Source organism: Rhamphochromis longiceps, linkage group LG19 (assembly GCF_057381845.1).
Source record: "Rhamphochromis longiceps isolate RC_006_pf linkage group LG19, R_longiceps_female_GT1.1, whole genome shotgun sequence".
NCBI classification, from domain to species: Eukaryota; Metazoa; Chordata; class Actinopteri; order Cichliformes; family Cichlidae; genus Rhamphochromis; species Rhamphochromis longiceps.
In genome coordinates this window covers 26,610,489-26,628,013 of record NC_140575.1, presented here as the reverse complement: position 1 = coordinate 26,628,013, position 17,525 = coordinate 26,610,489, and the positions used below count along the sequence as shown (strand labels likewise).

General features: G+C 41.8%; 1 protein-coding gene across 2 annotated transcripts in view; it reads right to left on the bottom strand.

The window, feature by feature from the left end:
• The window catches only part of pacrg (PARK2 co-regulated), a 150,971-nt gene that overhangs the window by 55,663 nt on the left and 77,783 nt on the right, over window positions 1-17,525 (bottom strand). For both annotated transcript variants that reach the window (XM_085391872.1, XM_085391873.1), the window contains exons 3-4: window positions 15,527-15,698; window positions 4,982-5,131 (exon numbers count right to left, since the gene is read on the bottom strand). In XM_085391872.1, the coding sequence (XP_085247998.1) occupies window positions 4,982-5,131; window positions 15,527-15,698 (322 nt within the window). The remainder of the gene's footprint in view (window positions 1-4,981; window positions 5,132-15,526; window positions 15,699-17,525) is intronic.

Below are 17,525 nucleotides of genomic sequence, written 5' to 3'. Positions count from 1 at the left end.
TCCAGTTGGAGGGGGGCTATGTGGAAAGAGGAGCTGAAGATGAGGTGTGTGTTCTGATGTCCACTGGGGGAAAAGGAGCTCTCCGTGCCTGTGGAAGATGATGGATTATAGTGGGGGCATAGGCTTATGTGCGTGTTTTTGTGTGTTTGTGCGAGCGCGGCTCCTCCATAGCGTTGCTATGTACACAACGAAAGCGTGGCAGTGAATTAATTTTTCACAACAGCAGCTGGAAAAGGTCATTAAATAAAGCAAATGTTTGTGACTGGGAATCCCCAGGAATTAGCTTCAACATCATACACGCCACAGTGCAGTGGTGTGGCAGTAAATGGGAGTATTATGTTGTATTGTGGACAGGAGCACAGGTGGTTGAGTACACAGGCATACGCTTGGCCTTCTGTCTTATTAAAATGAGCTGAGGAAAAAAAAAAGGATTTAATTTCCTTGTGTTTCTGCTCAAGATGGCCTTTTCTCTTAGTATCATAGTTGAACACAGTGGAATAGGTCTCCTTCCTCATGACTCTCCATGTCCTTGTATCAGGGTGTGATGGAGGGGGTGGGGGTGGCGGTTGTCTGGTGAACCACCTACCCGTGTTTATTTCCATTCAATTCCAAACATCGGCTGTAACTGAGCCGCCGTATAAATAAAAAAGGCCCAACGTGACCTGTGAGTGTGCCTGTGACCACGTCATGTGATACTCAGATAGAGCGCGGTCATGAGATAAGATACAGCCACAGTGCTGCATCTGTCACCAACACAAAAACCTCACCAGTTGTCCAGACACAGAAGACAGAGAGCCACTATCACAACTTGTAGAGTGTGTGTGTGTGTCTGTGTGTGTGTCTGTGTGTGTAGGCTCAGCAATGCATGTGGGCGAGACCCTATCATAGCTGGCCACATTCCTAGCAGAAAGATAAAAGAGGCTAAATGAACCAGATCACTGGTGTGTGAGCAATAAGTGTGAATAACTGTGTTTCTGTGGGTGTGTGTGTGTAAGAGAGAGAGAGAGAGAGACAGCGAGAGTGCGCTTGTCAGTGATGAATAGGTGTTTAAGGACCTACACCTTACAGATAAGCGAAGAAAATTATCAGGGCAACAACAACAATGCTACCCTGGGAACCAGACAAATCTGCGAGCTCATGTTTCATTCACTGTGGCAGAGCACGCCAGGCCCTCCTCCTGGTCGTACAGATTTCTAAATGCTTAGTCTCCGCTACACCAAACACAACAGCTTTAATACGACAGCTGCATATAAAAGCTATATGATTGAGCAATTTCGATAAACACACAACCAAGATGCTTGCCACTGATGTGGAGCACCCTGTTAAATCCACTTTTGTCTCTATTAAAGGAGTTGGATGGATAGAGAAGAACAAAAAACTGAACTTGAAGACTTCATCTGAAGCCAAGCACCAACATCTGGGGCTGAAAAATGAAGCAAATATGAAAGTCCAAAAAATGCAACTTAAATAGCCACTTGAGGCTGGCTGTGAAAATAAGCCATCCCCAATAAACTCACAGTTTGAAATCCTTCACTCTCGCCAGTCCTTCTTAGTTTGTCCTTATTTTAAGTTGTATCTTTTCCCTTAATAACCAACCGGTTATAACAGAGGGCTGCCCCTCCCTGCACCTGGCTTTGTCTTCCTGCCAAAACAGAGTTCTTCCTTCCCACTGCTCCCCAGTGCTCGCTCATAGGGGATCATCAGAAGTGCTTTGAGATGGCTGCTACTGTAAACTGAAAACCGATGTTAATTTTAATTGAATTATAAATGCACAACTTAACAGCAGAAATGTTTAGGGAGTATACTGTGGGGTGATTATTTAAATAACCAGTCTGTTGAATTGTTTTAACGTCCCAGCTATGCTTCGAGCACTGAAGTGACCATTTTTGGGTCCCACTAGAAGTGATTTGTGTCGAAAAGACACCATGTATGCAGGACTTTTTAAAAATTTAAACTCGAGTTAGTGTTCATAGTTTTCTTTACATCTGCTCAGCTCACCAGGTCCTATTTATCATAAGGTAACATAACCGACTGTGAAAAAGTGGAATTTAGTAATAAAGAATCTGTATTCACTGATCTAGCCAACATCTAATCTACTAAATAAAATCAGTACTGGCATACATTTCATCTTCATTCACAACCCCGCAATATATTTTCGATGTTGTTTACTCCGCTGCAGAGTCCCTTCCTGATATGATATACAGTACGTCAGATGAGTTCCCATCCTTTGAGCTCAGAAGAGGAATTTGCTGGATGACGGAGCACATCTCTCCTTCTTAAGGAACATTGTTGCATTTCATTAGGGATAAGATTCATCACATCAAGAAAACAAGAGAGCCATGCAAATCGTATTGGAGAAATTCCTACACTGTCCTCAACATTGTCTCTAAAACACACACATGCACACACACATGCACACGTAGACAAATACACAAAGAACAGTTGATAAACAAAAGACACAAAGCAAACAAAAGCTGAGAGCGTTGATTCAGGAGACAAAAGGGTACATCAAGGATGGTGATACTATGTGATTGCTCATTATTGTGCACTTCAAAATGACGCATTACTGTGACAGTGGGAAGAATGGCAGCCAGCAGCCCGGAGTTAAACAGGCATATTTTTCTCTCTTTGAACAATGACAGAGGCCTGGACCCCAAAAAGACTGAACATGTGGGTTGGTGGGTTGTAACGCTGTTCTTCTGGTCAGAGGGCCAGCGCTCTGTCTGAGTGAAAGGACACCCGAGGGTCCATTCTGGAGATGGCTGTTAAGTTCCGTCTCTGACCTTGGAAAAATGGCTCAGATAAGGGCTGTATACAGACCAATTTAACAGGTCACAACCCTGTCTCAGAGTGGGAGCGACACAGCGGAAGCGTGGGAACACAGCCTAAGGGATCTGTCCCGCGATGAGATGTCGGTGATATCTAACTGTGGCCCTGACCCTGCAGCAGTGGCTGTCAGCCTATTGATTCGGAGCTCGAACAACTGGGCAGACAGAAACAGAGTCAGGTTGTGTAGCCTCATCTGGACCGGCGTGCAATGGTATATGTGCAAGTATATGTGGGGCATGTCATAGATGTGTAGTAAAGCATTGTGTGCCCAAGGCTGGCAAACAGACAACAGTGAGCAGGGAGAGACAGAAAGCACTGAAGGCAACAGCTGCATATGGGATACAACAGATCTATTCATGACAGACGTACACAAATGTGGACACAGACACACACATTTGGCATGAAATGGACAGTGGTCCCGTTGTGGCGCAGGAGATAAGAGGGATGCCATGCAAGCTCTGTGAGTTACAGTGTGGGAGTTACCACACACAACTAGCCGGCCTTCTGTGCCTTCTACTGTATTAACACAATGATCGTGCCTGTCTGCTAGAGGCTCGGTCTGAGGCACTGAGACAGCCGACTGAGTGTGGGATGGACCTGGAGGTGTATATAAGTAATATTAGATAATAGATGGACTTCAATGAAAGCTTTGATATTGATATAAACAAGCCATAAAACAGAAGAGAGAAACAAAGACAAAGGCACACAGAGAAAGACTGTGAGAGAACAACAACCCTGAAATATTTGTGGATTAGGCAGAAAGAACTCTAGTTCTAGTTCACACCGTGTTTGTTCCCCCCTCCCAAAAGGGAAGCATCTATTCTCTGTATTTGAAGTTATATCTTTCTCTGTTAGAGGGGAGTGGGTAGAACAGAACATGAATTGTGACAGCTCATCTAAGGCTTCAGACGGTGATCGGGGGGGAAACACAAGGAAATTATCCAGCTATCTATGAACTTACAGTATATAGACGCTCGCTTGCACCGACATACTTTACTTTGGTAACATTTTCAGCCTCAACTCTCGTCAAACTTTACAGGAGAGAAACTCTGCCGGATGCCTATAAACTACTGAAGAGGAAGCTCTGTCCTTGTTTAGCAGATTGGGCCCTGTGCTTTGGCAGCTGTATGGACCTCTCTCTGGCAGAGGCTGGTCTCAAGAGGTGGATAGCAGAGACGCCTGCCAGGTGAGAGGTTGGCTCGGATTTAATCGATGCCTGCCAGAGGAGGACAGAGGAGCAGTTGAGGCAGGTGGACAGAGCGCCATGGTAACTACCAGGCAGATATATTCATGGTGAGGTTCACCGGCTGACTCCGGAGCTTTTGGTGTGGCGGAGAAACTCGCGCTTCAAAACAGTTTAGGGGATTGATTTGACAGCTAATTTACGGAGGAGATTTGCATAAGGCCGTGCGCTAATAAGGCGGGCTTTCCTGTTCCCTCCTTTGTCTTTTCTCACTATCTCAACAAACAGATAAATGTAAGCGAATTAAAGAGACAACAGATTCAAATTGGATATTGATTAAGAGACTAAAGCCTTGTGTTTTCTCCCGTTAAAGCTTGTGTTTAGATGATTGATTCACAATGTCAGTCTCCACACCCTGCTGTGGTGTTTGGGGCTGGTTGTGCCTTTAAGCCTTCAATGGGTCCACATCATGTCACACCATCCTAAGTGCTTTGACACAGCCACACAAAGAGCCCTGCCTATCTGATGCCAATCTCCCCAGGTCCTGGTGTCACCCAGGTGCAGCCTTTCAGTGAGAGCAAGGACAAAGTCTCCTCCTCAACAGCACTGCACAATGCCGCCTGACTGACAGCAGAAAAGACAAAATTGAGCTTCTCTGTCAAGTGGATGCTTAAGTGGAAGGAGGAAAAGTAAAAAGGACTCGAGGGCAGAAGCTTTGAGTCTACAGCAAAGAAAATGCAGAAAACAGAATCCCTTTTTAGTTGGACTCAAATAAAAAGAGACACTTAACCTCTACGTGGCATTTCTCAGGGCTGTCAAATCACCTGGTTCATGCCCCTCCCCCCGTGACTGCTGCTCTGCAGTCATGCCAATATTAGAACAAGCTTACACAAGATCTGCTCCAAAAGACAAACACCTCCCACATCATCTGTCCTTGAAACACTCCAGAGCTTGGTGCCTGAGACTCACTTCTCTTGTTCTTGAAGAGGTTAAAAACGGTGAGGATCTGCCTGAAGTAGGGCACCAGAGCTTCTCCCACCTTGTCTGCAGACATCACCAGGTGCTGCAGGACTTTCACGGTGGTGCACATCACCTGATGGTTCCTTGTGTTCAGGGCATCTGAAGGGCAGCAACATAATTTGATATCAGTTAGCAATATCAGTTAAATACAGTCAATTTACACATTGTTTCTTCATGTAAGTGAAGGCGATGATCTGCGTTGGGAATGGGTTTAGCAGACTCCCTTTTCCTTGAAAGAATTTTCCTTAAAGCAGAGCTTTGATTTAGACTAGCTTGTCTGCAATCAGTGATTTCAAATGCACTGGGGAGGCAGGAGTAAGTGAGAGCCAATCACTGGGCTATTTGGCCTACAGCTGCACTTAACTCCATCTCCCACCGATAGAGAGAACAAAAGAGAATGATGGTGGGAGAAATGGAGAGCTCGTGATCCAGAGAGACAAATATGGAGAGGAAAAAAAGGGGGAGAAAACAACATAAGACAAATGTCAAATCAGAGATTAAGATAGATGAAAGACAGAAAGGAAAGGGCTAGAAAATAACTTGTTATTAGCCTCTAAGACTGGCATATTCATACTTGTTGTTTTATTTCGGCTGCTTTGGATTTTATGTGGCCCTTTGAATGAGCACTGGTAATTCCCTTTGTGCAGTCTAAAACAGTATATCCCCACCAAAAAAAGTTAGGTCTCTTCATGAAACCTTTAACTGTCATTTGACGCCTACTTTCACAAAAAAGGGGTTTGCAATACCATCACACTGACTATTCTGCCTGTAAGCACTTAGAAAAACAAATATGAAAGGCATGAAAAAAAGAAAAACCTTTTAAAAGAAATAGTCAAAAACAAAGAAATCAGCTACGGAGTGCAAAAACACTGAGAGCCTGTGGTTGATGGTGAGGAAAATAGGAATAGCAGAGAAATGCCGCTATTATACAGTTTCAATCTGGTAAAAGATACTAGGACACGGCAGAAGTATTAAAGCCAGCCATTTGACTTTAAAGATGCAATGAATGAGGATATCAACTGCTCCACGCTAATTTAGAGAAACCGTAGCCACAGGTTTTGCTTCGTGGTTATGCTACTGACTTTGGTTAGTAAAGCTGTCGTAATATTAAATGCCACAGAACAAATGTCAGTCGACAGGCAAGTCACTCAAGATAGGAATCAAACAGGTTTGCCTTTCAGTCATGTTGATGATGACAACATTCAAACACAATAAATTGTTTGTTTAACGTGAGGTGACACAAATTCACAGGAAAGCTCTTTCGTCATCTTGGCCAACTGGAGGTATCTGGTTCCTCCTCTTCATAAACTGTTGATGTTGCAACTAAAGAGATCTTTGTTTCTGTTACAGGGAACAAAGGCCACAACTTAATGACTGACTCTGAATCGACTTTGCTTTGGAGATCTTTTTAGAATTTCAGCTTGATTATCTGTTCAGTGTGGACTGGTTGTAGCAGTTTTCTTTAACAGCAGGTCTCTACCATTCCCTGTCGCGGGTGGTAGAGGCTAAAAACAGAACTAAAAGGCAGGAAATACTTGACATTCACCAGAAGCCAGAAAGCCGTTCTGGGAGTCCATCAACTGCTTATTTTTAGTGAAAAAATGCTATTTAAAAAAAACATTTAAAAACTAGGTAATAGACAATCCTTACAAAACTACTGCAATAAATGGCATCCCTCTCTTCCTGTCAACATGGACCGCTTACCTGCAAACCCACATGTGAATGTTCCTTAGCACTTAGACAACATGAAAGCTGGGGGTTCCAAAAATTCTATTGAAATGTTGAACCTGTTTATAAAGATCATCAGAAACATGGCTAAATGACAAAATGAGTGGCACAGTGCTTCACACCAAAAGAAAAAGTTTGCTAAAAATACGTTTTAAATAAAAAATAAAGGTGAAATTTCTTTTCACTGCCCTCGAGTCACAAAACCTAACGAAATAAAAAAGGTTTCTGGATTATTACCCCCATATCAGTGGTTTACACACACACACACACACACACACACACACACACACACACACACACACACACACACACACACACACACACACACACACACACATACATATATATATATGTACACACACACTGATTGGACAGTGTTGAAACAGCACTGCATATTTGTGGAGGAGTTATTTAGGCTGTCCTTCGTGATAAAGTCTACAGATTATCATAAACATAAGCAGCTCTGAGTTTTGTATTTTTAGCACAAACTCATGAACACAATTTCTACCGGCAGCACGTGTGTATATACTGTACACTGTAAAAAAAAAATCCTAAAAACACAGTAATGTTCCGGCAGCTGGGGCGCCAAAATAATACTATAAAATAACAGAAAATAACTAAATAACTAACTAAATAAAATACGGTTATTTTCAGTAATGACAATACAGTTTGTAGCCCAAATTTTACATAGGATTTTGCCTTTTTCAAGTGCTTTTAAACATTAAATTAGGAACATTTGAATGTGATTAAAATGTTAAATAAATGGTAAATGGCCTGTATTTGTATAGCGCTTTACTAGTCCCTAAGGACCCCAAAGCTTTACACATCCAGTCATCCACCCATTCACACACACACTCACACACTGGTGATGGCAAGCTACATTGTAGCCACAGCCACCCTGGGGCGCACTGACAGAGGTTTATAGGTAATTTCATTAAACAATGAAATTACCTATAAACAAGGTCAATGAATGCGGCAATATGAATAATAATACTTAAATGTACAGAAATATACAGTTAACAGTTGGTTTAAATAATAATAATGGATTGCATTTATATAGCGCTTTTCGAGACCCTCAAAGTGCTTTACAATTCCACTATTCATTCACTCTCACATTCACACACTGGTGGAGGCAAGCTACAGTTGTAGCCACAGCTGCCCTGGGGCAGACTGACAGAAGCAAGGCTGCCATATCGCGCCATCGGCCCCTCTGGCCTCACCAGTAGGTGGTAGGTGAAATGTCTTGCCCAAGGACACAACGACCGAGACTGTCCGAGCTGGGGCTCGAACCGGCAACCTTCTGATTACGAGACGAAATGCCAACTCTTGAGCCACGATCGCCCTAAATAACATTATTTGATGTAAAAAAAGTTTATAAGAATCATTTTATATATTTTTCCATAGCATTACATTTGAATTTAACAGTTCAATCTTTCAAATAATGGACAGATATTTGTGAAATTATGATACATTTGTGAATGTATTTTAACAATCTAAATATGCATATGTACAGACAAATATATTTAAAAAACAAGAAAATTATGTTTTATTACATTTACAGTGATTTTATGTTATTTTACATTTGAAATGTAAAATCACAGTCTATTTATGTAAATTTAATGATATTCTAGAAAAACAGTACAAAACTGTAAAATACACAGTAAAATACTTTTATATTACAACATTTTTTTTACAGTGTATGCTTCAAGATGAGTACAAAATTGATTGTAACAAAATTGATAGCAACACTATATGAATAGCCCTGCATGTAGCTCAAAGGCTTCCAGAAGTGAGAATAATGACTAATTAACTTCCAGAAACTGCTACTGTGAGTCCCTGTCTAAATGAATGGAGCCTGAAAGTGGTTCTACCTGCCTCGAACTAACCTGTAACAGTAACTAACCCAACCAGTGGGATTACATGTTTGTGTGCAGCCAAGTTAAACCCTTTGTCTTTCAGAGGAATTGGAGGGACATTTGCGATCTCTGCCATGACAGAATTCTTCCATGAATCTCTATTCATTCATTCATGGATCTCTGTTTTTCTGACTGCTATTTAAGTCTTTTGTACATTAGAATCAATATATATTTCAAGTCATTAGTAGAAATAGTAATTTACCCATACCTAGCTGCAGCACCTTATTCGAACTCACATAAGACTAATCGAGAAAGAGGAAAAGGGCACCAGCCCTAAAAGATTGTGTGTGAGCAGCAAAGAGAACAGCGTACTGCATCACTCAGTGCAAGTGTTAAAACAGCTAATATGCAAACATGGAGCAGTCCCGAGCACACGGAGCCACACTCTCATACACCACTCACACATCACACACACAAGCGTACCCGTACGTGTGCGCGTACATGAGTGCACATTCCAGTGCAAGCATTTTACAAGCAATGGGACAAAAATGTCAGCCTCATTCACGAGCACAGGCAGTGCTGAATGTGGCAGTAACAAAACACGAACCAAGTTACGCAATGTTAGAAGAGTCACATAAACAACATGAGGCTCAAAGGTTCAAGGAATATTGCATACGGCATTCATAAAAGACTATGTGAACCAGGGCCACTGCTTTGTGTCCATCTGAGAGCAGGAGAATGAGAAGGAGCGTGACTTTATCTGTGTCGGCGACAATGTGCGAGTGTGTGAGTGAGCGAGTGAGTGAATGAGTGTGTGCTGAATGAGCAAATGTATTGTGCTTCACGCCATCTCTCCATCGTTGCCTTAGTGTCTCCCCCGGATAGACAAGCGCAGTGATATCTGCCATCACCGAGATAAGGTGGAATGTGGAATGACAGGAATTTCAAACCTACATAACAAACAATGAAATTCTAATTACCAGCCAGCGCAAACAATTTTCCCTGCTGTGACATTTGGACCGCGGGACTGTTCAATTATTCATCAGCACTCTTGCCTCACTGCAAAAAAGAAAAAAAAAGAAAAAGAGAAAGGAAAAAAAAATTAAAAGAGCCAGAGTGGAAGGCAGCCGAGGGCCTGATATATTAATGCTGGTTTAAAACCTGTGTTGGGACAAATCTGAATAATCATCTATTCATGCTAAGGCCTGCTTCGTATTCAGCGTGGAAATAAAACAACGCTGACCCCGTATTCCGCTTCCTGTGAAATGTCAGAGGCAGGGGCGACACCTCGGAGAGTTTAGCAGTGAATTGTTCTCGCTCGGGGTATAAATACACTTCTGAGATCAGATGAAGATGTTCTCGTGCAGAGGCGTAACTGAGGATCTCCTTGTAATGAAAGTCTCATTTTAGTTCAAAGCCGAACAAATGCTCTGCCAATCAACTGCACGCAGGCATGGCTCAGAATCTTCCTCCTTGTTTAAGGACGCCAGAGAAAGCCCAAAACAACGGCGTTTCAAAAACATTCTGCCTTGTCTCCTGAGTCACCTTGGATCTGTTTGGCTGAACAAAACCATTTTTTACGACTTTACTTACACAAATTGATGTTTCATAGCAAACCATTTGTCATTTCAAACACACACCGGGAAAAAAAAAAGCCTTCTGAAATGCGTCAACGCCACAAAAATATATTAAATGCTCTCGCCTCTTTTCCCACAGTAAGGTTTTCTTTCTAAAGCAAGCAAAAGGGAGCATGGTGTACAGTAGGAAAGAGTTCAGTCTTTAAGTCACTGAGGACAGGGGCCTCAGAGTATAATGTCAGCCAGAGCCTTCCTCATTGTGTATTCTCATTGGGTAACCTGCAGTCATCATCAAAATTCACCAGGGCCTGATGTGGCTCAGTCGCTCTGCAGATAAGAGTCTGCCAGCCACATTGAAGATGTATTAACGTCAGAGGAGAAAAAATATATATCTTGCCATTTTAAACTGTGGATGGCTTTTTACTTTCTTCCTCTTTCTGCCATCCCTCCTTCTTTCCAACGCCATAGAAAAGTAATTAATCTGCAACAGAGACACGGACTGGCGGTTTTGCCTTGTGGATGGCAAAACGGGACTGATTTTTAATAAACGAAAAAGTTAATAAGGAGCAAGCCATTTAGAATTCCATTATCAGGGCGAAGTGTGTGTTTTCATTAGGGGCATAACCATCACCTTTGGTCTGGCCTCCAGAAGGCAAATGGCCAAAACTGCTGAGCGGTTTGAACTTATAAAATGCTGTCTGGGTTACTGAGTAGCCAAGTACCACTGTGTATAATGATTAGTTGTGTGTAAAGTGAGTGCTTCATTACAGAGGGCCAAATAGACATTTTGCTTTCACGTGCCTGTATAGAGACTTACAATCTATCTGTGGTGGTAGAGGAGGTTGCAAACACACTTGTGCAAGCAAAAGAAGGCAAACCAGTGCTTAAATTAATTATTAATATAAATACTTATTGACAAAAAACTTTGAAGCACTGACTGGTTATCTCATTTATCAACAAACTCCAGCTGAGCGGGGTTGAATTGCAGCTGGTAGTCCTTGCTCTGCTTAGTGTAGTGGCATCTCATGAACCAATTCTCCACCAGCTGCAGGTTTTGGTTGGAGTAACCCTCAATCTCACAGCATAGGAAAGGAAGGGCCATCTTCACCAGCTTCAACACGAGAAGGTGGATTTGAACAAGAGAAAAAAAAATCAATCAAAAGATTCAGAGAATCTGGAGAAAACTCTGTGCACAAAGGGCGAGCTTCACATTCAACACCAGATGCCTGTGATCTTTAGGCCCTTAGGTGGCACTGCATTAGAAACATGGAAATCACTGCCTGAAATCACAGTTTTCTGTGCCGCCCAAAAATGTAAGTTGAAGTTCTATCATGCAAAGAAGAAGCCACAAAAGCTGCATCTCAGATGGAAAAACAAGCCTGTACATCTGAAAGCCACCGTCAATCCTGAGCTGTAAATACAGATTTTAAAGCAGTAACATGCTCACACCCAGGTGGCTTTTTCAGGAATGAGCTAGCATATTTCAGCAAGACAATGCTAAACCACATTAATCATAACAGCATGGCTTTGTAGTAGAAGAGTACAAGTTGCTGAACTGGCCAGCCTATAGTCCAGACCTTCCCACAAGTGAAATGTTTGTCACATTATAAAAAGAAAACTATGACAACAGAGATCAAGGTCAGCGGACCAGCTAGAATCTTACATCAGACCAAATTTGGGACAACACTGCTCTCCTAAAAGTCCACCAACTGGTCTCCTGAGTTCATTTATTGTTGTTAAATGAGAAGGCGATGCTACACATCGAAAAACATATGCCTGTCTCTTTTTCTTAAAATGGTAGATTTTCACATAATCATTTGATAAAATATTGTTTTATGAAATTTGCAAATCACTTCATTCTGCTTTTATTTACATTCCACAGAGCATCCCAACTTTTGGGAATCTGGGTTGTTATAAAGCAGTAAAGCGTACGCACACACGACACTTCGGAGTTGTTACACTGTATGATGTGAAACAGTTAAGACCGAGCAGCTTGTGCTCAGTGCGACTTTCTGCCAGGGTCAGTCTGTCACCGTGTCTCTGTGTCTCCAACAGCCCTGCCTGGTGTTGGCCGTCATGCCCCTCTGCCTCCACAGACATCCAACACCCACACATAAACAAGAAGCACACACACGTACACACCCCCAGCCAACTGCCCATGACATGAACACTACCGCAGGCTCACTGGGCGCCACTTAAAGGCTCCGACTTTGAAACTGACACTCCACTTGGCAGTGGCGCCAAACAAAAGAGTTTCTGTGTGTGTGTGTGTGTGTGTGTGTGTGTGTGTGTGTGTGTGTGTGTGTTTGAGACTTTGTGCCTGTGCATGTGCTGAAATTCTTTCAACAAAGCCACACTTTGCATTCCTCCAACTTCTTCTTTCCTTGTTCTTCCTTGTTCTTGCTGCACATGAAACCTTTCCTGTTCGCATCCCTATGAATTCCGAAGTCTATTTTTGAAGTCGTACACCACTTCGCCCTCAGGCACAACCTTTCGGCCCTCCTTAAAAATGTGTGTGTATGTGTGTGTGTGTGTGTGTGTGTGTGAGAGACTGTGCGCACGCGTGTAAACGTGTCAGCCTGGAAAGGTAAGGAGGCACAGCATGATGACAGAGTTAAATGTAGCATGTCATCACATTCATTGCAGATTATCAGGCATACTTTTAGAGCCAGCGTCTTCCGGCAAATGAAAAATAGAAAAACAGAAAAAAAAACAAGGACGCTTCACCCTGAGGGTTAATGCAATAATAGGAACTGTATGACAGCGAAACCAAATTAGGACGCCACATCAGGACTGGTTGTATAATATTAGAAGCGGCTGTAGCAGCAGACTGCAAGACAGGTGATTCTTTTCCTGGTAAAGCATGTTGTTCTATTTTTGTTGCATCGAATCTCCAAAGCAAAGTCTGAGAAAAGTCTAAAAAAGATATGTATGTAAATATAATAAATATATATTATCTATAAAACCAAAGTGAGAAATCCATTTTCATTAAGGTCAGATTCCTTAACCCTCTAACTCTTGCCCCTTACTCCTAACTATAACGTTACCAGGCCCTTTATTTGAGTGATTTTCAAATGTGAAAGTTAGATATTCACAGTTGGAAATTCATTTTCATGGTCCCAGTCTATGACCCAGCTTTTGTGTTTTGACTTTTGATTCAGGTTTATTTAATATTCTGTTCCTAGTATTTCATTATTATAGTTGTGATCTCCGTTTGTAGCCTTAGTTTGTTATCTAGGCTTTAGGTTTTCTGTTATCATTCCTCTCTGTGTTCCCTGTCCTCTTGTGTCTAGTTTCCTGTGTTGTTGTAGCGCACCTGTGATGTCTGTCTCTCTCTCTTTCTTGTCCCTTGCTCTCTCACTCTCTGTCTTTAGGTCATGTCTGTCATGTGATTCTTATGTTCTAGTTTGGCTATTGCTTGCTTCCATGTCTTTTTATCCCCTGTAGTGTAAAGCTCAAATGTCCTTGTCCAAGTCTCAGTGCTCTTGTCACTTCCTGTTTTATTCTGATAGTCACTTGTCTTGTGTGCAAAATGTTCAGTTTCTCATCAGCAGTGTTGGTCAAGTTACTTGAAAAAAGTAATCAGTAACTGATTACTGATTACTTCCTGAAAAAAAAGTAATCCTGTTACTTTACTGATTACTTATTTTCAAAACTAATTAGTGACTTAGTTACTTTTTAAAACAGGATTTACACCCTAAATAGGTAATAAAGCAAGAGATCTTTCAGCCCAATTCTACTTTTTCTGCATAATCCATCATATAAAATGCAACCAAATGAAAAAGTCTCTTTTTAAAACTTGTTTCATTAGTTTTAATCTTTTAACTTTATGCATCAAGCATACATTAAATTATATGCAACATTCTCTGACTGGAAGAAATTTGTTTAATATTTAAACCTATTTTCTGCACATTCCAGCACATAAAATAAAATAGTTTTTTGTGTTTACACTCACTCTTTCAAATAGATGCAAGTAAAACACAGCAGAAAATAAATAAAATCAATGACCCAGCGGTCCTGTTGCTCTATTTTCACCTGTATAGCAGGAGTGGGGCAGGCGGAGGTTTGCCCTGGTGCAGGTGTGTCGCAGAGATCAGTGGAAGGATACGGCAGTTTCTCTGTGAATTTCACATTCCAGTGGCAGTGCACTCGGTGCTTGCTTGGAAGTTTAGGGTTTTTTTTCGCTGTAAAAGGTTTTCTTCCCACGCAGTGAACAGCGGACGGTAATGTTTTTGTCACTTTTTACAGAATTAAACTCTCCCGCACTCATTATATTATCCATTTTTGATCTGCACACAGCTGTTGCCACAAACGTCGCAGTCGCTTACGTCATTGTCATGAGACACTCTTGCAAAAAGATCAGTTTTAGTAACGCAGTAACGCAGCGTGCTAAAGGGAAAGTAACAGTAATCGAATTACCTTTTTTGCAATAGTAATTCCTTACTTTACTTGTTACTTGTTACAGTTTTAGTTTTGTAATCTGTAATTCCAGCAATAAAGCTGTGTTTTGAGTTCAGTTCCGTCTCCGAGAGTCCTGCATTTTGGGTCCTTTCCTGCCTGCTTCCCACAGCGTAACGGCAGATATAGCCTCCATGCCCGTATAGTGAAGCCAACGTTGGCTGTGATTGCAAAAAGACCTCTGCTTACGTAGAAGCAGAGGCCTTGCAGTACAATGACTCTCTCCTCCTGAAACCTCAGTGAACAATTTCCTAGCCAGTTCATGGGTTCAGTAAAAGGAATGCCTTTTAGTGTCAGAGATCATAAGCTAATGAGGCTGCCACCAAATAGTGAATAATGAAATAATGACATGCAAAAATATTTATTAAGGCTGCAGTTCAAGTCTGAGATGATTACTCTGCTGTCTATCAGTGTTAAAATAATAATAATATTTACATATACAAAGGTTTGGAAAAGTAATGTAAATGATGATGAAGATGATGAGGACATTTTGCTGCCAAAGCTAATTGAAAGGCTGCTATATTTTAACATCACAGAAAATTGCCATGATAATAACTCTGTGTGATTGCAAAGCAGACTTTAGCCCTGAAAAGTAATCATTAAAACCGTCAAGTTACACATATTTAAAACTTCATCTGTGGTTTCTCTCTCCTTCTAATTAGCTTTAAAGATGTGATTTTCACGTTAAATCCGGCTCCTCGCTTCTACTAACACTGTAACTGACTTGGATTTGTCTCCAGGTGACTATACATTTCCCTGAGAAAACGAGAGAGTGAAGCGAAGGTAAAATGACATGACACACTGGGTCACGTGAGAGAGGAGCTCTGTTTTGTGTGGTTGGTAAACCGTGAGTGCGGGCACCCTCCCAGACTTACTCCTGATGGGCATGATGAGCTGGGGGATGACAGGCAGGATCTTGGGGCCTCCGCGGTCCAGCATGTCATGGATTCCCTGGCGGGCGAAGAGCTCATACGGAAAAGCAGTCTCAGTTAAACCATCAAAGAACAGTGGCAGGTAGTGGTGGTAGTCCAGTGTCTCCACGTCCACCTGAGGACAGAAACACACATTTATATCACAGGTAACATTAGCTCCCTATTAATCTTACTATTAAACTTAATAAAAGTACTTAATCTTAAGCTTGTCTCATTAAAGCTTTGGGTGTGTAACAGAAGGTTATAATTGTAAAAGCTCAGATTTTGAAATTTAAGTCAAATTTAAGTCAAAACTTTAAATAAGCCACTCCAAAACCTTCATTTTGTTTTGTTTTTTAGCCATTCAGAGATGGACTTGCTAATGTGTTTTTAATCATTGTGCTGCTGCATAAGTGTGCCTGAACTTCAGGGCACAAACTGATGGATGGACATTGTCCTTCAGGATTTTCTGGTACAGAGCAGAATTCAGGGATCCATCAGTTATAGCAGGTTGTCGTGGAACCACACTATCACACCAATGTTCTTTGGACTGATGAGACAAATGTTGAATTTTATTTGTAAACGCTGCATCCTGCTTGCGACGGAACTACCTCAACGATGCCATTTATTCCTAGTGTCTTTCTTATTGCTGAATTGTGAACTCTGACCTAATTGAGGCGAGTGAGCCTTGCGTGTCTTTAGATGTTGTTCTGGGTTCTTTTGTCACCTCCTGGATGTGTTGCTGATACACTCTTGGAATAATTTTGGTAGGCTGGCCACTCCTGGGAAGGTTCACCACTGTCCAAGTTTTCTCTATTTGGGGACAATGGCTGTCACCATAATTCACTGGAATCCCAAAGCCTTAGAAATGGCTTTGAAACCCTTTCCAGACTGATCATGCCAATGATTTTGTTTCTCAGCTCTTTCATTAGATGGTGGTTAGATGCTTCTCCTTGAGATCTTTTAGTCTTCTTCACTTTGTCAGGTTATATTTAAGCAGTTCAACAGGTCTCACAGTAGTCAGGCCTGCTTGTGGCTAGTGAAATTGTTTTCACATAAGATCAGGAAGATTTACATTTTTTTCACTTGATAAACGAATCATAATTTAACACGTATTTTTATTTATTTGTCTTATCTTCGTCTAATCTTTGAAATTGTTTGATGATCTGAAACATGCAAGTGTGACCAAAACCGCTTATCCTTGTCAGGGCTAAATGTGATCAATATGGGGAAAAAAAGCAATCGGGAAGGGGCCAAATACTTTCTCACAGCATTGTTATATTCTGGATTACTCCCTTAAACGTAAAAAAAGAGTAGTGTGTGTTAAATGTGAAAGAGGTCCTGATTAAGTTTCAGGATTCGGTGAGCTGGTGAATGTGTTGCTTACAGCCGTGAGGCCCCCTCTCATTCTTTGCCCTTTCTCTTTGTTTGTCCTTGGCTCTGCACAAAACTAGGGCTAAATCTCCTCTTGCCCTCATTTATAACCCTCACAGTGAACACATACACTCACTTACACACTCTCACACACACACGCACACACTGCTAGGGGACAGCTGTTCAGAAGATCATGACACCACAGCATGTGGCGTCCTGTGGGGGCTGACATGTTAACACCTGTTTACACCATTTACAGGACAGACAGAGAGACGTGCAGAAACAATCAGGTGGTAGATGAAGACATTTGTCCGGCTACAGGCTGCTGGCAGACTTTGATGTTGTTCAGCTGTGTTTGTGTCTATTGCGTGACACGTGAAAGTGAAGTCTTTCATGTGTAAGAAGCTATTGGGCTAGAGCCACTCAGGCACAATGAACTCGAATGCACAGGTGATCCAAAGGAAGCTGTCCTTGAGTTACGAAATGCACGCAAATCTTACATCTAGCCGTGGCTCACACAGCATGTGCACCGAGGTACCAAGTGTGTATCAATATATGCTTTAGTGCACAGGCAAAAAAGGCTATAAGA